Source organism: Polypterus senegalus, chromosome 1 (assembly GCF_016835505.1).
Source record: "Polypterus senegalus isolate Bchr_013 chromosome 1, ASM1683550v1, whole genome shotgun sequence".
NCBI lineage: Eukaryota > Metazoa > Chordata > Cladistia > Polypteriformes > Polypteridae > Polypterus > Polypterus senegalus.
In genome coordinates this window covers 16,767,999-16,791,279 of record NC_053154.1, presented here as the reverse complement: position 1 = coordinate 16,791,279, position 23,281 = coordinate 16,767,999, and the positions used below count along the sequence as shown (strand labels likewise).

The window sequence follows — 23,281 nt, the reverse complement described above, 5'->3', positions numbered from 1 at the left end:
GACTGGTACCTTGATTAGAATATTGATGTTATTGGTTATCTTCAAAGCAACAACTTTGATCTTGTTCTAAAAGAGAGAAGACAATCGGATATTAACAGGAGCAGGCATCAACTAACATCACTTGCTCAAAATGCACAAGTCATACCTGACATTCAATATAAACCAGTGACCCGCATACACTACTGTAGCTCACCTGAACAGTTGAGCGGTCACCGTGCGCAATTATCACTTGGATGGATGGCTTCTCTATTTCTCAAGTTGATGTTATTTCTGCATAGTCTTGGTATATATTGGTTTGCCACATAAAAGTGTTCTAAAGTGTTTTTTCTGTAAATTTTAAAAATACTTTAGTTTTGCATATTAAAATAGGGCTCTATAGAACCCCACGTCCATATGTGACAGAAGTCGTCTTAAAATTTACAGAATACATCCACTTTGAAACAACAAAGATTCTGAATGAAGAAAATATGCCTCACAAGTTTACAAGTTATCCTTCTGAAAGCAGAAATAACTTTTTTTTTTTTTTTTAAACACTCCTGGTCTTATTTTCTTGAGTTAAGGATACATGACTTGCTCATTTGGGTGCTTGCAGCAGCTATGGAGTTAGGCCAAACTCACACGGTCTGTGTAGTTATTTTACATGGGCTTTATCCACATGACAACACATCTGAACAGACCTGATCACACTGCACTGTATCCACCATAATAAAAAGACAAGTGTCTCTGTGTTTGCCCAGTTGCTATGTCTCTGTCATTCCCAAAGATGGTGGCCCACAAACACTAACACTGCCTTTACACAATCCATAAAAAAAATGGCACATAACAGACATATGCATTGCATTTGTCATCCTAACAGATGGCACATTACAAGCATGTTGTTGAAATACATTTTATTATGACGATTGTTTGTGATGTGCCATCTGTTGGAACGACAAATTCAATTCATTTTATTACTACAGGCATTACACAATGCATTATACAATATAAGGTGCACTGTAAACGTTAACACTGAGGTCTCCATTCATTACTTAGTTTTCTATGCATCTTAGATGGGTAGTACAGCAAGTTTTCAATAAAAGCTTTAGATCATTAAAGAGCCAAACCACTTTTGCTGCACTGCGTCTTGCACATGCACAATTAAAAAAAAAAAAAAGAAAAAAGAAAAAGGAAGCATTTATTATTGTGCAGATTGAAGCGCCACACACCCATTATCAATATTTTTAATGCATGATAAGCCATGTTACAGTAGTAAATGACCTGACAATAATGTTTTTGAGGGAGAAAATTTCATTGATACAGATGCCGGTCAATCAGCAAATACATGCAGACTCCATGCAGAAACTGGCACCGTGAGGCAGGAATGTCAGGCCACTCTGTCCGTGTTAAAACATCTGTACTAAACTTCAACCTGATTAAACTTCGGTGAACTAGCATTGCTTAACTGGCCCTAAATTGTGTGTTCGCCCAGTACAGAGCTCCTGCCTTATGCGCGATACTGGCTGGGATAGGCTTTAGCTGCTCCATGACCCTAAATAATCAGATTAGGAAGATGGATAGACAGATGAATGGATGGATGTGGGCAGCACTTGAAGTGGGGCAATATGCTTCAATACGCTGTACCAAAATTCTCCCATTCAAACACTCTATGTATGCCTGTAATTCCAGTTCCTGCCACTCCACTGCCTACAACACAAGCTCAATGTTCTCTCTTACTAAATCACACGCGCACACACACACACACATATATATATGGTACAGCTGGAGCAGGCAGTATCTTCCATATAGTGAAAGACAATGTGATAAGTGTGATTGTATTCCTCTTAGGATTGTCCAACTCTACAGAGTAGAGAGAACAAGGGTACCAAGGAAAAAGACAAACAGAGAAGTTGGCATGGGCTATGGCTGAATCTCACAACAGTGATTTTCTTTTTGCTTTTTTCTTTCTTTCTTAAAAAGACATGGATATGATGTCTTGCATTGTGTGTAAACAAGATATATTTGACATATTTGGTAAGTTTTAAGGCCATTTTTATTACCACATATGGACATGGGGCTCCACAGAGCTCTGTTGTAAGAAGCAAGAACAGACTAAGTATTTATAAAATGTAACAAATAAATGCTTCACTATAGAACACAACTTTATGTGTCAAATTCATATATACCATGATTCTGAAGAAATACCGACTTGAAAAATACCAAACTATATAGTTCAAAGAGTAGATTAGAGCAATAATTTCAAGTTAATTTTACTTAATGGATCAATTGTGAAACAGCAATCAATTACTTGCTCTGAAGGGTTGTTTTCAGTCAATGCAGCAGATTCCTGGATTAAGGGGTAGGGGTTGTGGGACAAAAAAGGAAAAAGAAAGAGCAAGTAGAGAGTGCATGGAAAAGTGGATGAAGTATTTGCTAACTCCTGCGTTTGTCTAGAAGAGAAAGGAGGAGGAGGATAAAGGAAACAAAGATTTACAAGTCAACTTGGCAACAATTGGCCAAAAACTTATTTTTAGCAGACCTGGAGTATAACGCCCTGTTATTTGCTATTGTGAGTGTGTCAATATGCTGGTATGTTTAATTTAGTCAGGCAATTTGTAACACAGGAGGTTATTTAATACACATGCAGAACATAACAGTGCTGGACTCAATAGGACAAAGTTTACTGCTTCTTCATGGAAGAAAAAAAAAATAAACCTGATCCTACACTGGCACAGCTCAGGTGTACAGACGTCTTTAAAGACACTCAGGAGGGACTGGATTGGCAGACTAGCACAAAACACAGCATTCATTGATTTCCAGTGTTGGAAATGACTGTTTCATTACATAAAAATTCCATGTTTCACCTTTACAGAAATAACTCTAAGTTTTGCTCTGTTAGAATTCAATTAAATTTTTGTACAACCGTTTCCAAAATTGTTGGAATGCTATGTGAAATATAAATAAAAACAGAACATAATCAGCCATCATTTAAAACCCATATCTCTCTATTATAGTAAAAAAAATCCTTTTTAGCCTGGGACGAGACGCGACTTTCTCAGAGAGATACTTTCATGTCCCGCAAGACGAGACTTTGTGCCAAGAGACTGAACAACACCCGGGACCAGAAATAAAAGACAAAAAGTAGAATGTCGTAAAGAATTCAAAAACGCTGGCGCGATACACATGCAGAGAAGGTTAGAAATAATGCAAACAAGCCAACCCGTACCATACGCTGCATAATCAGGCCGGTTTTTTTAATGATTTTTAAGCACAGGGAGAAAATTAACATTTGAAAAATCGGTAATGTAATAAATCAGCAAGAAAAGCAACCTTGTAACAATACATGGAACGAACCAACACTCAATCGTCTGTGACTGAAAACTTGCGGATCGCCATTGTGTCTTCTCCTGCCAGACGAAGGGATGGGGGTGCACGGCGCTCAGTCATGGAGTGTGAAACGGGAGGAGAGGAGGACGACGTCCATTCAGCTCCCTCCGTCATGCTAGTCTGCCAATTTCTCATTCAGTATGCACTGCCCGCTCATGTGCCCACCTCCAACTCGTCACTGGACTCGTCGTCATCTTTACACAGTCTAGATGTACCTGTGACTCACGTAGACGTTTCATTGCTCTGTGCGGTTTTCAATATATAATCCACCAAGACACCCGACCACGGGAGTCGCGAGGTGGGAGGGGGGTGTGTACAAAGGGTAGGGACGTAACCAGTGGGAGCGTATGAGTCGCACTTAGTGGGAATTCCACGGTTTGCAGCCCGAATGGGGTTCAACGGCTTACATTGGTAGACACACGCTCAATGGAAAGACACGGTTGTCTATAAAACGGGTTGGTGTGAGAATACAACAGTAAGTGAATGAAAAGATGGAACTCTGGAGAGAGCAAAATACGACATATTAGTGAACCCGCGGATGCGAATTGCTGTATGTAGCGTGTAAAACAGTTTGCTATGGTGCACGAGGTCATGTTTCGTAACCGAAAACTCGTTTTTTAAAGACTGCTTACTTCATTGTGTTTTAACCTCAGTTGTAAAGGATCCCATGGGATACCCCTTGCAAACTGTTTTACACGCTGCATATGGCGACTCACCTCCACGAGAAACATGCCTCTATGAACAGTCAAGGTGGCTCGGAGGTACATGAGGCCTCTACGGCAGACAAATATAAATGACGCCGTTCTTTCTGTGTCATCGCATCCGAATTGGTGGGCGTGGCTCTGTGAGTTGTCGTCGTATCCAATGGTCTTGGAGTTGGTGGGCGTGGCTCCTCCCTGCATGCACCATAGGTGTCTTACGTCTCAGCGGCTTAGTGAATCCACGCCCCTTACGACATGTTTTCCATGGGTGTCTTGTCTTAGTGAATTTTTTATTTATTTATTTAATTTATATATATATCTATATATATATATATATATATATATATATCTATATATATATATATATCTATATATATATATATCTATATATATATATATCTATATATATATATATATATCTATATATATATCTATCTATCTATCTATCTATCTATACTAATAAAAGGCAAAGCCCTCACTCACTCACTCACTCATCACTAATTCTCCAACTTCCCGTGTGGGTGGAAGGCTGAAATTTGGCAGGTTCATTCCTTACAGCTTCCTTACAAAAGTTGGGCAGGTTTTATATCGAAATTCTACGCGTAATGGTCATAACTGGAAGCAGTTTTCTCCATTTACTGTAATGGAGATGAGCTTCAACGCCGTGGGCGGAGTTTCGTGTGACATCATCACGCCTCCCACGTAATCACGCAGTACATAGAAAACCAGGAAGACCTCAAAAAGCGCCAAGAAAACATGCATTATATAATTGAGAAGGCAGCTAAACAATAAGAAGTGAGCGAGTGACATATACAACCATATTCATGAGTTCTGCTACTTCGGAAACAAAGCACGATGTAAACCTACACTTTAAATTAAGTTCATAGACAGGCTGCTGCTGGCGTTTGTAATTTAGTGCCTGCCCATATAAGGCCGTCCGTCAGCGGCAATCCAATAGCAAACTGCCACGGGTAAATATTCACGGGTGAAGGACTGTGCTTATGGAGAGGAAGATGAGATGGTCAGGGTGGTGTTTGACACAAACTCAGCGAAACTGCGAGAGAAAGTTTTAAGTGCCAGGACTAAGGTAACATTAAATAAAGCTATGGACATAGCACGAGATGGCACCAGCACAGCTGGGAACCTTCGATGCAAGTACACCGAGTGGCTCACGTGAACTGACGAGTGCACAGATAAAAGCAACAGTTCCAAAGAGCTGAACAAAACCGAATTACACAATTGAAAAGGCAGCAAAAATATGAAGCGTCTGATAAGCATATTCATAAATGCAGCTACTGTGGAAACAAAGCACATGGTGGAAAAAGTCAATGTCCCGCTAAAGGAAGACAGTGTAAAAAAAACCCGTGCATGCAGTGTGTCAGGTCTCAGATAAAGAAGAAGACGAGCTGTTTATTGATGCAGTAAGAAACGAATCGATGAATGAAACCTGTCATCTTTACAACGATTGACAAACACGGAATGTAACTTGAACACAACACATCCTACAAATACGAACCTGATTGAAAGAAATAATGATAATCAAATCCTTGATGACAGCAACACTCAGTAACACTCACAAAACAAATACTGTATATTGACAGTCATGTTACGTTATTTTTAAAATGTTCCCTTTTCTTTTCTACCTTTTTAACACACTACTTCTCCGCTGCGATACGCGGGTATATATATATATATATATATGTATATATATATATATATACCAATCTACATACTCGAATAATGGATACTTTATTTGCCATCAATGATTGTTTTGGTAAAGCCATACTCAGTGTATTCATTAGATGAACGGTAAAAAAGTAAGAGCGAGGGGAGGATGACTCATTGAGGCATGCAGGCTGTAGTCTTGCGTCAACTCTATCTGAATTGCGATCACATTTGAAAAAATATATCTTTTCAAGTTCTATTTAGTCCATATGTGTCAAACTCAAGGGCGGGCCACATCCGCCCGGCGTAATTATATCCGCCCGAGATCATTTTATATACTGTATTATTGTTATTAAAGCCGGGTATATGAAGCGCTGGTAACACAATAAACTACAGATCCCATAATGCAGCGCTTCAGCTGCCTTCCAACACTTACCGCTTACTAGAGTTATTGCGCACTGAGTTTGCACGGCGCTTTGGTGACTTTGAAGAACAAAAAAAGTCCGTCTACATGCGGCTCGAACCTTGTGCATGTTTGGTAGCACATATCTGTGTGAGAAGCTCTTCTCAGTGATAAAGACTAACAAAACAGCACACAGGAGTCGCCTCACTGATGAGCACCTGCAATCCATCCTGAGAATCTCCACAACACAGAACCTCACACCAAACAGAAACGAACTTGTGGCCAAAAAAAGATGCCAGGCGTCCAGCTCTAAAATGACATGTGAGCAAAGACAACTGAATGATTTGATTTGTTATTGCACGTAAGAGCGGAGTCAACCATTTTAACAAACAGCGTATTGCACTGATACTGAAATAGCTGTGTGTGTATATATGTAGATATGTATGTATATGTATATATATGTTTATATATGTGTGTGTGTATGTATGTATATATATATGTATTTGTGTGTATATATGTGTGTGTATGTGTGTATATATGTGTGTGTATATATGTAGATATATATGTATGTATATATGTGTATATGTATAGATATGTATATATATATATGTTTATGTGTGTGTGTAAATATATATATATATATATATATATATATATATATATATATATATATATATATATATGACAACAACACTCATCACTCACAACAGTGACAAAACAATTACATTGACAATCAGGTTACGTTATTTTCAAAATGTTTCCTTTTCTTTTCATTGCTTCTTTAACACACTACTTCTCCGCTGCGAAGCGCGGGTATTTTGCTATATATATATATATATAATGAAGAGGTGCATCAGAAAGAATTAGTTTCTTTAAAAATATAACAGATACAACATATCAATTGTTGAAACTGAGAAATTTAATTGTTTAATAAAAAGTAAAATTCTCATTTTGAAAAAGCAAAAAACTGAAATCCAGAAAAGTTACCCTTTTATGGTTTTCCAACCATAATAAATAAATCTTAGCCATAATATACTCCAAAAAATTCAGATCTGCTCAGTACAAAAAAATGAGCGAGTCTCTAGGTGGATTGCAGGAATCAAACAAAATTTCTACTTATGTGCAAGTGGAAGAAATTTCAGTTGATGATTGTCATACAAATAATTGCGATTTAAGGTTTAACTGTCTTTTTCTGTTCCAATTATACAACAATTAGAGTACGCCTAAGAATAGTTTAACAATATCATATACACATTATGAAGAAAAGCCCTTTATTGCAATTGAACATTGCAACAGATAAATAAAACTGCACTTTATCTTTTTGGTATTGTGAACAAAAACTGTTCAGGATAGATATGATATAAATAAATAATAACCAAAGTACCATAATCAAAATAAACAATGTACTATGGCAAAAAACAGACTTTATAACTGATCCACACTGGCTATGCAGATTCCGAACAACACTAACATATTTATCTTATCTGGCTTAAGGAAACATCTCACTGGGCCAAATAAAATAAACAAATAAATAATAATACAGAGGAATGATCTTACTACGAAATATTATTCCCGCCACTATCAAAAAAAAAAAAAAAAATGAGGCCTCATTACTTTGTGGAAGTATTGCCTTTTTTTCACAACAACGTTGCCTGCTGCTGTCAGAGTATAGCCTGGTTTATACTTTCCACATAAAGCTTGCATGAGGTAGGTGACCAAATTCATACTCGTGGTGGCCTTTTTGATCAGCACGCTGATATACTTCTAGTCGGCAGGTGCCAGTGTTTGGTCAATGTCACATATCTAACAATGTCACAGCAGAGGAAGTGAAACTCTGCTAATGAAAGTGCTGTGTCTGTTATTACTGGCTTTAACTGGTAAAAGAGAAGGTAGAATGTCAGACCCATTAACCCTAAAGTAGTAAAGGGAGGGCGAGTACGATATTCTCATGAGTGCGTAAGCAACATGATAAACAGATGAACATTTTCGCACATCTATCTTGTGCTTTGATATGGTGTCCATATTTTGATGACCAGCTGCATGAATACTATGTTCTACGCACTGACAATCTTGTAACCAGTCGCTCATCTGAATTTGCCACTTTGGAAAACCAAGCAATGCAAGCAGCAGCATGTTGCTGCGCCTGGCACCATTTTTGCCATGTAGTTCTTGCAACCAGTCAAGTCAAAATGTCATTAAAACTGGATGTGCAGAGGGTCACGAGAAGCCAGTTACCATCGCAGCAGCGCTGGGTGTAATGAAAGAAGCAGATGTACTTTAGCAGCCGCTATCAGCCCCTTTGCCTGATCCAGCCATTTGGGTCCTCAACAATGAGGATCTTGCAAGCCGGATCACCCTCAGGGAATCACGCCACATGGCCATAGTGCCGTAACTGACACTCCCTCACAATGCAGGTAATGTGCATCATTCGGGAAACCCTGAGCAACCACTCGTTCTACACAGTGTGAACCCAGCGGTACCCAAGAATCCTCCGAAAATACACAGTATCGAAGGATGTCCATGTCTCGCAACCATACAGCAAGGCAGGAAGCACCAGGACTCTAAAGACATGAACCTTCAAACTTCTGCATAGATATTAGGAGCGCCACACACCTCTTTACAGCAATCTTATGACATCCCCATGTTCTACCAATCCATCTGCCACCGAGGTAAGTAAACCTCTCGATAAGGTCGACACTCTCTCCGCAGACAGACACACTGCTGATGGCTGTGCCTAAGACGTCATTAAAGGCTTTGTTTTTTAATTTAATAACAAATGCTGGCGAGTAAAATGTGCGGTTTAAGAAGAATGAGTATTGCAAATGCACAGATTGTAACAGAATACATTTTATAATAAGTAGATACATAACATTTAGTTACTTTATTGGTAATTAATAATAATAATAAATTAATGTAACTAAAGTTACTTTTAACAGAACTGTTCCCAAACACTGGACGTCATTAAACGAGCGCCACATAAACACTACACAGTGAAAACAAAATAGTGGTAGAAATATGACATTTCTGTTTCAGCTATTTTTATGCAGATGAATTGAAACGAGTCTAATGATCACACAAGATAATCAAGGTCACCTCAAGTAATTATGTAACAACTGTGACAGGCCTCAGCGCAGTATGTGCGGGTTCTGTACGTGTTAACCTAGAGGGTGTGTGACAGTACGCCAGTCCATAATGAACTTGGCAAGTCCCACTCATCCCACGATAACACAGTGATTATTAACTCAAAGCAGAAGTCTACTTGGTCATCTCAGAGTCTGCTCAACTTCTAGAACTTGGGAAAGACACAGCTACGCTCCTGTGAAGCATGCTTACTCACACATGATTAATTCTAATTGATAAAAGCAACACTGAAAAGCACAAAATGACTTTGATTCCCCCCCCAAATCAACTGACTGCCATTTCATATGTAAACGAAGCCTTTGAACTAAATAGCTATAAACAGTTGCAGCCTTTTAATTCTAATTTACCTTAATAAAAGTATGTACTTCACTTAAGAGTAATTTCTCTTACCTCATCTGTCTTTAAGGCATCACCAGTCTTACCCTGCAATGCAACTCTTAATTGGCGAATGTATACTTGAAGGCCTCGAGCAAAAAACTGTAGCCTAAAAAGCAGAATAAATTTGATTGTTATCTGATCAAGTAAAATTTACTAAGAAAGAAAAAAAAATTCCAGACTTGTGTGCTTTAACAAAAACATGCATTGCTTACTCTGAAAAACTGGATTATGTTGATATGTAGCCTTTCAAGCTCAATACTAAAAATGTTTACTTCCCTTAATTTACAGACGAATGGAAATGTTCACATAAAGTACATAAGGATATATTAAACCTATTAATATTAAACCTATTTAATTATAAAGAGACCACAAACAATTGAGAAGCCAAGCACAAGTCATCAATTTCTGAAAAATTCATGAGATCAACAAAAGTTGAAGCACATACCAGAAGTAGTGCGAAAACCAGGTGAATACAGGGGCCAAACCACTTCACTTTTTACATTGTGTTATGTTGCAACCTAATACTAAATTTAAATTCCTTCCCCACCACCCTTATCAAACAACACTCGACACCCCAGAATGACAAAGCAAAAACAGGAAGTTAGGTCATTTTTGCAAATGTATTAGTCCTACAGTTGGCCACCCAGCCAAACAGCAATTGTAGGGGCAATGATAAGAGAAAAACCAGATGGTTACTTTTGCTGCACTCCAGAGAACCTGTGTGGAGATGGGAGAAACTTTCAGAAGGACAGCCATCACAACACTACTCCACTGATCTGAGCTTAACATCAGACTGGCCAGATGACTTATGAAAGCCTGCCTGGAATTTGCAAAAGGCGCCTAAAGAACTCGTAGACTTTGAGAAACAAGATTCTCTGGTCTGATGAAACCAAGACTGAACTGTTTGGCTTCGGAAAACCAGGCACCGGCTCATCACCTGCACAATACCATTCCACCGGTGAAGCATAATGGTGGCAGTATCATGCTGTGCAGTGGTTTATCAGCATGGGGACTGGGAGCCTGGACAGTGCAGAGGGGCAGCTGAACAGAGCAAAGTAAAGTGATATTCTTAAAGAAGAAAACCTTCTCCAGAGCACTATGGACATCAGAATGGGCTGAAGGTTCACCTTCCAATGGAACAATGACAACAAGGGCACGAGTGGCTTATGGACAACTCTGAGAATATCCTTGAGTTGCCCCGACTAAGCCCGGACCCGAACTCAAACAAACATCTCTGGAGAGACCTGAATACTGTCCAATGATGGTCTCCAACCAACCTGGCAGAGCTTGAGGGGATCTGCACACAACACTGTCAGAGGTTTATGAAGCTTGTGTCAGACTCAAGATGACTCCAGCCTGTAATCACTGCCAAAAGAGCTTCAGTGAAGTACCGAGGACAAAAGTGTCTAAATACTTGTGTCAATGGGATAGTTCAGTTTTTTGGTTTTTTTGGCGTTTTTTTTTAAACTCGTAACAGATTTGCCAACCTCCTTAAATACAGTTTTTGCTTTGTCATTCAGGGGTATTGAGTGTTGCTTGATGAGGGAAAAATTAATTTAAATTTTGGCTGCAACATAATAAAAGGTGAAAAAAGTGAAGGGATGCGATTACTTTGTGGATGTGTTGTATGACTGGATATTGAGTTTATCTTGTGGATTACAAAAAGTCATTACTTATATTAGCAAATCAAGACTAAGCCGTCAGAATGTACCCAAGTTAAAAGGTATGTATAGTTATTGTAGTTACCTGATTTTAAAGTCTTTCAGTCTTTCTGCATTCAGTTTAGCTGTTAGGAAGTCAGGAATTTTTTTACCCAACTGATGAAAACTGTACAGAAGACATTCAACATAACTGAACTGGAGTTTGGGTTCTTCACCTCCAGCATTCTCCCCATTTTCTGCTTCTTCTGGAGGCAAAGGCATGTACTCCTGCAAAAGACCACAAAAATGTGGCTAGGCTTTCTGTCCAATCTTTTTATTCAATCAAAAATAAAACAACACAATAAAGACTTAAAGGAAAGCAACGTCTTCGGGTGATATCCTTATGCAAAAACACAGTAATACTTTTATAATCTCTAAGGAAAAGTGGACAAAAACTACAACAAACTTTTGGATAGAAATAATGAAAGCAGAAACAGGACAGCAGATGTAAAATCTGCTGTTACAGGTTTCATTGTGTTTATACTGCAAGTTTAGCTCGAGCTTTAAAAAACAAAACAAAAAATGCAGCAAAAAAACTAACATCAATAAATTAGTTACCAGCAAATTCCAGGAGGCCATGGCAAAAAAGTAGACATTCATTTCCCAAATGAATAAAAAAAAGAATTTAACATTTACACATTATGAAAACTTTTCAATGAAATTGTTTTCATTTTACATATTCAAAATAAAAGTTTCCATCAATTTCAGAATTATATGTGGGAGGCCTTTAAGATGAAGCACAATGCCAAAAAATGCATTATTAATACCATTATTTAATAATTTATTACTGATGTATGGAAATGAACTCCCAAGGAATACATTTAAATACAAATTTCTGCTTTCCTGCAATTTCACACGTTCAATGAAATTGGCTTATTCCTATTTATTTTAACTTTTAAAATGATATTGATTCAAAAATTTTGGAAAGAATTAAAACCCAAATATCCAGTGATGCTAGAAGTAAAAAAAAATGCCTGGCACAGCTCGGTCTTACCATGCTATCTTTACAAATAAATGAACATACATTTTAAATGAACTGTGTTCATGCATGAGGTACTACCCATAACCCCCCTCTCCAAACAATGAAGGAAAAAAACAAAACAAAACCCTATGCTGTGTTTTAAAATGCTTTCATTCTTATAAATGATCGTTGAGAAGGGAAAGTGCAACAGCAGTGACATCAAGTTATTACTCAAAAGTGTTTTTTTTTTTTTTTAACTGAATGCACCAGGTATGTTTTTAAAATGTCAATATTCAGTTAAAAAAAGTTTGTCCATATATTACATTTTTTGGCCTTTAGCAATTAAAAATGTCATATTCCAAAAACTTTTTTCTTTAATCCTTTAACACTAAGCTCATGTATAACCAGTCATATTGAAGAATTTTTGATATTAAATTGGTATTTTTACAAGTGTTAAGTGTTCATTTTTCATGTTCAGTGAGCATAATACTAAAATTAAGCCCACAAACCTTTTAAACTAATAAAACGTGCACACAAAGTTTTACCCATAATGCATATTGCAGAAAAGTAAGGACGATGCTTGTCATAATTAAAAGCCACAATTCTCATAAAATGTTCATATGATGTTTATCAGGAAGACAGAAGGCTAACCTGCCTATCACATTTACAAGTAAAATACACTCATTTGTCCTTAAAGCTAACAAGCTTATTGGTTACCAAGAGGTGATGGTAAATTCTTCTTTATCTATTCTTTTTCTAATTAAAAAATGTGACCTGCTGCAATAAACACAAGATTGCTCACTGCACACTTTCAGTAAAGAAGTGTCAGTTGTAATTAGAGGACAAAACAAAAAGGTCTGAACTCATTAAATGGCTTCTCTTTTAATTCCTGCCAAATACAGGCAGTCCCCGGGTTACGTACGAGATAGGGACTGTAGGTTTGTACTGAAGTTGAATTTGTATGTAAGTCGGAACAGGTGCATTACTTTAATAAATGCTATTGTTGACCGACTGTAACCAAGTGCTCTGCCAATGAATAATGGAGTGTCACCTCTCTCTGACCTTATTATTTCTACTTTATTTTCCATGGTGATGGGTTTTCTCTTCTTTACTTTATCACCAGCACTTGCATCAGATTTGTGTTTCAGAGACATTCTTTGAGGGTGAAGACAAAAGGTAAAGATGAGCTCTTCCGCATAGCACTGTACAGCAGGAATGATGTGCTGACACAAGACAACTTCCTGCTATGTACATAACAGTACAAGCAGGATTGCTATTGTAAATGAATTGGGGCAGCGACGGGCGGTTCATAACCAGCCCACCTCACAGTCACCTCCACTACAATATGCTGCCTGCAAAGTCCTCCTACCAAGAATGAACACAGTGCAGCCATTGCCCTCATTCAACAGGCAGTCATCCGAGGCACACTACAATGCTACCCTAGCCCCGGCCGCACCCCCTGCAGCACCGTTCACACTCAATGGCCTCTGTTTCAGCCACAAACGGGTCACTGCTTGCAGTATTACCAGCTGCCCACCTAGAACGAACGGTGCAGCAGTGTGTGTTGGGCGGGCAGTGAAACTGCTTGCCACGCAATGAATACTTCACTACAAAAGCAGCAAAATTGCCCCCATTCAGTCTCCGCCCAGCCACCGCTTGCAGCGTCCCAAGCTGAAGACGAGGAGTGACAGTTACTGAGGCGCATGCGTCACAGCTGCAGCTTCGTTGGTAAGTCGTAGGTCAGATGTCCGTAACCTGGGGACTACCTGTACATGTCTCTCTTTCCTTCCACTTCAAGTACAGCTGGACCACATATACGTCTGCTGTTTCTCTTAAGATTCCCTTCTCTTACTTTATTCTTCCATTTTATTTAATGTAAAGCTCAGATGAGCATATTAGCAGATTCAAAAAATATCAGTCAATTTACTGATCCCTGATCGAATCACTTGAGAGAAAAAAAATCAGTTAATTTAAATCAGAGGATGAGTGATCAGATCATCACAACATAATAGCTACTGTCCTAGGCATTCACTGAATTAAAGCAAGAAGTGGTAGATGATCTATATGCCAAATAGTCTGTACATATTGAATGGATCTGGCTCTGCACTCACCACTGGCACACTACCTGTAACTTCAGAAATGTCCATTTCTAAATCATTTATATACAGTGATCCTTAGCTATATCACGCTTCGACTTTCGTCGCTTCACTCTATCGCGATTTTTTCTCATACACGCTTACATCGCTATGCATGCGCTTTCTGAGAACTTTTATATAAGGCCCATGATGGCTCCTAAACGTGAACTAAGTGCCGGAGGAAGATGGTTACTATCCGGGAGAAGGTGAAACTCTTGGATATGATCAAAAATGGCAATACCCTACAAAATCCTCCTCAAGCATATGAAAAGACAGCGCCAGCAACTGCCTATCAAGATGTTCTTCAGCCGCGCACCCAGACACCCACTGCCTACTCCTAGTACTTCTTCACTGAGGACAACAACGCACCTGCTGAAGATACTGCACCACCTGAAGACTCTCCTACTGAGGTTGTGCCTTCATAGGTTAGTGGTTGTGTGTAAGAACTGTGTGTGTGTGTGTACAATTAAATGTACAGTACAATAATCTACTATATAAAAGCAGTCGAGATTGTCCTTCCGTCCCGTGAGTTCAAAGTGTAGCGGTATTCCGCTTATTACAGACTTACAACTTGCGGCTTGCAGAACAAAGCGAGGCGATGTGAGCAGAGTTCTGGTGCCCTCATCGTTCCCTTGCTTTTGTGCGCGATGCGCTGGAAAAATAGACCAAATTATGTCTCTGGAAATAATGAATGTTGATGGAGTACAAATGCCTCACCGCGTAGTAAATATCAGGGGAGATGGCGCTTGCTTATTCTCATCTATAGCTTATTTAGTGCATGAAACTCCGTCTTTAGCGGTACAGATTCGGGCTGACATTGTACAACTTTGGACAGGCACTTGAGGAGATAAAAAAAAACTTAGGTTTTCGGGAGATGTTATGAATGGGCACTTTAATGTTCTCATTCCCTACACGTACATGCCTGATGTACACATGGAGCGCACAAAAATTGAGGATAAAAGTCGGTCGCCTTAAAAGGCAGGTGAGCCTAGTAATAATGATATTTGTAATGTCTAATATGTCTTATTTTCTCTTATTTTGTCTAATATATTGGGTAATACGAGTGTAATGGTGACTAAAGTGTGTTATTTCATGTCTAGAGGGCTCTAATAATGTTAAAAAACGTATTTAGAAGGTCGTAAACAGGTTTTCTATACTACAACTGCAAAATAATCGATTTATAAATAAAGAATCCTACTTCGCGAAAATTCATTTATCACGGTAGAGTCTGGAACGGATTAACCGTGATAAACGAGGGTTCACTGTATAAGCAGTTAATTTCAAAATCATGCCAAAACAAACAATTCACCGAGTCCAAGAGCAACATAATTTAAAAATACAAAAAAATGATAAGGACACTACTTACCAGTAGCTTATCAAACAGCTTTGTAAGATTGGCTTCTAATTTATCCATATCACCACAGTATGGACTCATCTCAGCCAGAAGTTTCAATACCTATTAGAAAGAGAAGGTTACAGACTTGGTAATCACAATCTGTAAAATCTGAAGCAAGTAAATGCCAAAATTAGAGATGCTACTCTGAAGCTAGAATTTAGGCATAACTTGTCCATAACTCAGCCAAAATTAAACCACTTCCCCTCGAAACTATATTAATACACCGAGGAGATACATTTACTTTAATGGCCTCTTGGGCACAGCCATCAGCAGTGTGTCTGTCTGCAGAGTTAGTGTTGACCTTGTTGAGAGGTTTACTTACCTTGGCAGTGACATTTATGTCTCTGGTGACTCTTCCTATGAAGTCAGTGGATGGATTGGGAGAGCATGGGGGGTCCTGATCTCGCTGGAAAGGGGTGTGTGGCGCGCCCGATATGTATGCAAAAGGACGAAGGTCCAAGTCTTTAGAATCCTGGTGCTTCCTGTCTTGCTATATGGTTGCGAGACATGGACGCTATCCAGTGACCTGAACAAAGTACGAAGACTGAACTGCTTTTGTACTGTCTCTCTCTGGAAAATCCTTGGGTACCGTTGGTTTGACTTTGTGTCAAATGAGCGGATGCTCATGGAGTCCTGAATGAGGCATATGACCTGCATTGTGAGGGAGCATCAGTTAAGGCACTACCGCCATATGGCACGTTTCCCCCAAGGGTGATCCAGCTCATAAGATCCTCATTGCTGGGGACCCGAGTGGCTTGACCAGGCCAAGTGATTGCCCACATAACACCTGGCTGCAGCAGTTAGAGGGTCATTTCTGGAGGGTGGGGCTGGACTGCGTGTCTGCCTATGTTGCAAACCGGGATCCCAAGTTGTTTCGTCATGCAGTGGGTGCGGCAACGCATTGTACCAGTGCATGCTCACCGACTTGACTCAATACATTTACACCTGTTTCTGACCCAATTCCGATTTTATCACATATACACTACAGAACTTTAAAAACAGCAAAGAGGTACATGGAGAAAATTTCCGAATCGAAGACGAACATTTGTAAGTAGACCTTAGGCTTTCATAATGTGAATTTCAAGTGGCCATTCAGATCAGAAATGAGAATAAACAGGTGTCTCTGTGGTGAACAGGCCATTATTAGCATACCACCATATCCTGACATTCATGAGGTAACTGACATGAAATAGCTACAATCTTCTACACATGTGATATTCAATAAATTAATTATCCTAACAGCAATCTGAATAAAGTCTACACTGATACATAACAGCTGACAACTATTTTATTTACCTCTAACTGGATATCCAGTTCTGCAACAGGACTTGTCAGGGTGTTCAGGATTGGGAGGACTTGTTCACAGAAGTAGGTCACAAATCGAGTTGAATGAACATTTTTCTAAAGAGAGAAATTTACAAGATCCCAAATTACTTTATGTAACTTGTTTCAAAATAAGTACATCCATAGTGATACTATATATAAATAGGACATTTTCACAATCCTTTGAAAACATTTTAAATGAATATTTGGGGTGATTAATTTAAACTTTCAGAGTATATGGAAATAAATGTTTGCATTTAAATTTGGGGCATTTAGACTTTACTTGCAAATGCAAACTTTCACCAGAAGAAATCAAGAGTAACCAAAAGCAGTGACTGAATTACAGGAGTTTTTCATCTGTATGAAACCCACGTCTGAGAGATTTTCTTCAGTATAATACACAGGATTGCACTTTAAATCAATTTACAAAAACGTAAAAACTGCAAGAAGAATTGGTTCATTTTCAGTTTCTTAGAATGTAGCTCAATTGCTGTCTTCTCCTCACAGTGTGACCCAAAGTCACTTTACAAGCTTGTGAATCAATTGTTAAAAAAAATGAACAGTGCCTAGGATGAAGTTTCCAGCCAAATAATATACAATAATAGAAAATTGACAAGTAAATCTATAAAAGAAACATTAAGACAGCTTAAGCAGCATTGGTGGTGGTTTGTGGGGCAACAAATTCCAGTGGCATATTAGGCAGTTATATAAACAACATGGCTAATGAGAACGGGGTATTCAAGCACTCCATTTGTTCAGCTCAAAACTTTTACATCCCAACCCACCGCTGTTACTTCAGGTGGACTCTGTCCTGGGGCCTCTCCTCTTCTTTATTTACCTCCTTCCCTTTGGCAATATCTTTTGTAAATAGACACAGATAAATATAACATTAAGTTCCACTGTTACGTTGATGACACCCAGCTCTTATCTCACTAGCAAACCTACTTTTTCCTTCCCACCCTCCTCGCTTATTGACTGCATAGCAGAAATTAAATTCTGGTTCCCCTCAAATTTTCTTAAATAGTGGCAAAACTGATGTTCTCTTCATTGGTACAAAATTAACATTATCCAAAACCGATAATTTTTCATTTGTTATTGATCATTTTTCTGTCTCCCCTTCCCCACAGGTCAAGAGTCTGGGTGTCATCCTTGACAGTACTATCTTTTCAGTACCACATCAATAACATCTCCCAGTGTGTATATTTTCACCTACGTAACATTAACCGTATTCGTCCCTCCCTAACTTCCCACACCACTGCTATCCTCGTTCATAGCTTTGTCACTTCTTGCCCCAATTATTGCAATTCCATTTTCTTTGGTCTTTTCTTGCAAATCTCTCTCTAAGCTTCAACTGGTCTAGAATTCAGCTGCCTGCATCATTACTAGAACCCCCTCTATTCATGATATCACTCCTTGTAGCAGCTTCACTGGCTTCCGGTTAAGTTCTGCAATGACTTTGAAATTCTCCTATTAACATTCAAGGCTCTCCACAACCTTGGCCCTCCATATCAAGCGGAATCACTGAAGTGGACCCATGCCACAGCCCTGTGTGTGACCCACTACAGTTATAAACAATAGCAACTTGTGATTCACTGTTGAGAGCCCACAATTGACACAGTGGTTGAGAAATACAGGCCTAAGGCATTAATGATATTTGTGATGCTTCCAAAAATGAATAAACTCATTCCATCATTGGCCAAAGACACATACTCAACTGGTATGGTGTAAACACAGATAGAGTACTTTCTTAATGGGGTGCCCTGGGTAAAATATCAATTAAGCACAAATGATTTTATAATTATGGTACAATACATTTCTCAGAGTGAATACATACAGAAAATAGAGGTACTGCTTGACGAGTGCACTGCAACAGTCTGTCCACATTGTCTGTGTCTGCCGGATTGAGGTGTTGTTCTAAGAAAGCCTGCTCTGCAACAAGTTCCACCAGCTGCTGACGTCCACTCACAGTCTGCAGACTCTTCAGTCCAGACAGTATCTTCATCAAAAGAACAAATTCCTCACCAGTTACATCTTCCAAGACCTAAAAACAGCATAAAAAATTAATGATGTGATAATGAAAACAACAATCTGCCATTTGTAACAGTTAAAAAGGACACCATGGTAATGGCAGTAAAACAGGGACGGATCTGAGCTATTTAAACCAAGCACTTAAACTTGGCTGTGCAAGTGCTACTATGATTTAATATAATGGCACCAGGATGGTGACATGTTGCATGTTAATTGGCACATCCAAGTATGAATTTCTTTGTACTCTATAAATGTCTTAATACTGACTCTAGGAATTACTTAAAACATCCTGCTTCGCAAACACCCCATTCACTGTTTTTTGAAATGCCAGCATCCTGCCGAGGTGTTTTTTTTTTTTTTTAACTAGAACACACTGAAGAGCAGCACTTTCAACACTTGTAGACGGTGATAAGATAGGAAGGGAGGAAATGATGATTTTTAACAATTATTCTATGAAAAAGGTGGAAATACTTTAAAAAGTTTTTGACAAACTATAAAGGAGATCAACACTACATTCATTATGCAATTAAAGTAATACGGGTAGCGATAAAAGACTATGAACAATCACCTTTTTGGACTGTACAAAAATGTAGTCTTCCACTTCTTTGGTTAATACATCATCTGATAAGGTCTTCAGCTTGTTGGATAAAAACTTGATGGCTCGTTCCCTCACAATGTCCTCACCTTGCAGAATCTGGGTAAACAATCCACCCAAAGTTCCTGTACAAGTAAAAAAAAAAACGGAGTATAAATTACACAGCAAAAGAAATGAATCTGTGCACTGCACAACCTTTTCATTACATACACATGCATAAAAAAATATATACTGTATATAAATGCACTGAACTGTCAGCTTATTACGTACACCCATCTAGTAGTGTGTTGCACCTCTTATTATGCTGGAAGGGTGTGCCTGAATGTGGAAACAATGTAGCCATGTAGGGAAGAACTTGGTTCCAAAGTTCTACAAGTTCCAAACTACATTGTGTGGTGGTTTACAAATGAAGTTACCAAGCTAACCTTTCAAAATTATGAATAGGCTGATTACAGAAGTGAAGTGTAAAAACATCTGTAAAATGCTGCGGCTTTGCATTGCATATCTGAAATAACTCAATGGCAAAATTAGTGCAGGTAAAACAGACAACCATTCTTTTACAGTCACACATGAGAGTTTGAGTAAGAACAAGACCTTTTAAAAATAAATTAAAATTATATTCAAATAGGAATATTCGATATGACAACCCTAGTTGGCACACTAATGTATTAAATTAGAAAACTTTGCCAATACATTAAAACACAAAAATACAACATATAAAATCTTTAAAAAAATGTAAAAATATTTCTCTATTTTTAAAAGTGTCATTAACGAATATACTTAAATGCACACAAACATTATGGTTTTCTAAAATTTAATACTATTGTAAAGTAAACATTTTAAAAACTCAAGCTGCTCTTTGGCCCCTTTACTACCAGCTCTCACAGATGTCCAGTTTTACAACAAATTATACATAGGAAGCTAACCCCATTATTACAGAGATGGACACACTCAGACATTTTAATAGTTTCTAAATGTAAATAAATATTGCATTCATTGTCTTTTCAACAGATGTTATCTATTCTTTGCGTATTTGTCTGACAACCAAAATACAATAAGCAAGAAACTGAAATGCACTAAATAAAGTAGAGATGATTTGCTATTGATAACAAACTTAAATGAATCAGCATTTTAATGTATGATATCATTCCATATCACAGAGCAGAGAAGTCTGAACTATGCATCACAAATGAAATATTTACAAAAGTTGATAGTGTTCTTTATTATTCATGGAAATGTTAGAGATAAAAAGATACTTTTAAAAATGTGTCTGCTCATCATTTTATGATTATTTGTCAATAGTGCTATAACAGATAATGTAATAGTATAAGAAGTTGTAGCAATATACACATATAGGACGCTCTCATCACATTAAGGACAGGTGCATGTGTCCATGCTAAGTGGAAATCTTTGAATGAATCAAGAGCAGTACACGTGGTCATGAAGAGCTTTATTTAAGTACACAATAACAGCAGTAAACAACTGAAAAAATCCATGAAGCACGTATGTATGTATGAACTCAGGGTAGACAACATTCAGTTTGTGCTAAGTTTTAATGAAAAGAAAAACAGTTAAAAATTAACAACTAAGAACAGAACCCGAAGGCTTGTTTAAGAAAAGCAAATGACAATGAAATGAAAATCACATTTTCTGAGAAACTTCAGTATGGTCACCAATTTCAAAACATTTTCAGATATAATAATTGCGTTAGATTTAATGAAACATGTTATGTATACAGGCAGTCCCCGGGTTACGTACAAGATAGGGACTGTAGGTTTGTGCTTAAGCTGAATTTGTATATAAGTCGGTACATTATTTTAATAAATGCTATTGCTGACCGACTGTAACCAAGTGCTCTGCCAATGAATGACGGAGTTTCACTTCTCTGACCTTTTTATTATTTCTACTTTATTTTCAATGGTGGTGGTTTTTCTCTTTACTGTATCAACAACACTTGCATCAGATTTGTGTTTCAGAGACATTCTTGAAGGGTGAAGACAAAAGGTTAAGATGAGCTCTTCTGCACAGCACTGTCGACGTTATCACAGCAGACAAGAAACAACTTCCTGCTATGTGCGTAACAGAACAAGCAGGCTTGCTATTGAGAATGAATGGGGCGGCGAAGGGGGGGTTCATCACCAGCCCACCTCACAGTCATCTCCACTACAGTATGCTGCCTGCAGCATCCGCCCACGAACAACGAAGACGGTGCAGCCAAAGGTGGCTAGTGAATCACCCACCACCGCCCCCTTTCAACAGGCAGCCATCCAAGGCACACTACAAAGCTACCCTCCGCCGCACTGTTCACCCTCAATGGCAACCATTCAGCCACTACCGGGTCACCGCTTGCAGCATTACCAGCCATCCACCAAGAATGAATGGGGCAGCCGTGTGTGGTGAGCAGGCAGTGAAACCACTTGCCACTGGGAGCCACCCGAGGGACACTACACTGCACGAGTAGCGAAATCGCCCCCTCCAGCCTCCATCCAGCCACCGCTTGCAACGTTCCCCAGGCCAAAGATGACGGAGCAGCAGTTACTGAGGCTCATGCGTCACAGCTGCGGCCCAGTTCATAGGTCGGATGTCCGTAACCTGGGGACTACCTGTATTATAATATGACAAAAACACTTCTGATTTAGTTTTGAATCCTTACTTCTATGCTACCATTCTACCCTCTACTGGGGGAAATAAGTATTTGAGTATTGTAGAAACTGATTTTGTGGACAGGTGTGCTTTATACACAAGTTGAGATCAGGAGTATCTGGAATTGATTAAGTGATTGATTGATTGATTATAATCTGTGTGCCCGCCAATCTGTGGGAGCCAGAATTCTGGCTGGACTGTAGGGGATCAAATTCTTATTTATTTTTCAGGATTTGTGGTTGATTTTGTGTCTCTCTCCATTAAAATGAAACTACCATAAAAATGAGAGACTGTTCATTTCTTTGTTAGTTAGCCAACTTACAAATTCAGCAGGAGATCAAATTCTTATTTCCCTCACTGTATATGTGAGCGCCCTCTGTTTATTTTGATAAGCTAATGCTTAAATTCTACATTTCTTGTTTTGCTTTATCATGTTACACCAACTTTACTGGTTCCATACACTTCCAAACTATTATTATCCATGTAAATGCAATGTAACGATAAGACAAGTACACTAAGTTCGTCTCTAACAATTATTTAGGGAGACTATTTTCCCAGAGGGAAATTGGTTTGCAGCAGGAAAGTACAAAAACAGAAGAAATCATTACAAAGATCCAATAGATAAACAGAGACACCACATTTGACAACCAATATTATTGCATAAACACACACTTCAACATCAATACAAGGAAGAATAATTACCGTTTTTACACGTGTTCCACGCGCCCTCGTGTAAGACGTGCACCCTAATTTTTACAAAGAAAAACACGAAAATCGTTTTGCCTCGTGACGACCCACGTTGCGATTGTATAGGAAGTGTTTAGAACGCACGCGAGAGAGAGAGAGAGA

The 23,281-nt window shown here is 38.6% G+C and overlaps 1 protein-coding gene across 1 annotated transcript in view; it reads right to left on the bottom strand.

The window, feature by feature from the left end:
* Positions 1-23,281, bottom strand: part of api5 (apoptosis inhibitor 5) — a 48,855-nt gene that overhangs the window by 4,731 nt on the left and 20,843 nt on the right. Inside the window, exons 5-11 of the mRNA XM_039744270.1 lie at positions 19,763-19,914; positions 19,001-19,207; positions 17,140-17,244; positions 15,814-15,903; positions 11,398-11,579; positions 9,664-9,757; positions 10-66 (exon numbers count right to left, since the gene is read on the bottom strand). Of these exons, the coding sequence (XP_039600204.1) occupies positions 10-66; positions 9,664-9,757; positions 11,398-11,579; positions 15,814-15,903; positions 17,140-17,244; positions 19,001-19,207; positions 19,763-19,914 (887 nt within the window). The remainder of the gene's footprint in view (positions 1-9; positions 67-9,663; positions 9,758-11,397; positions 11,580-15,813; positions 15,904-17,139; positions 17,245-19,000; positions 19,208-19,762; positions 19,915-23,281) is intronic.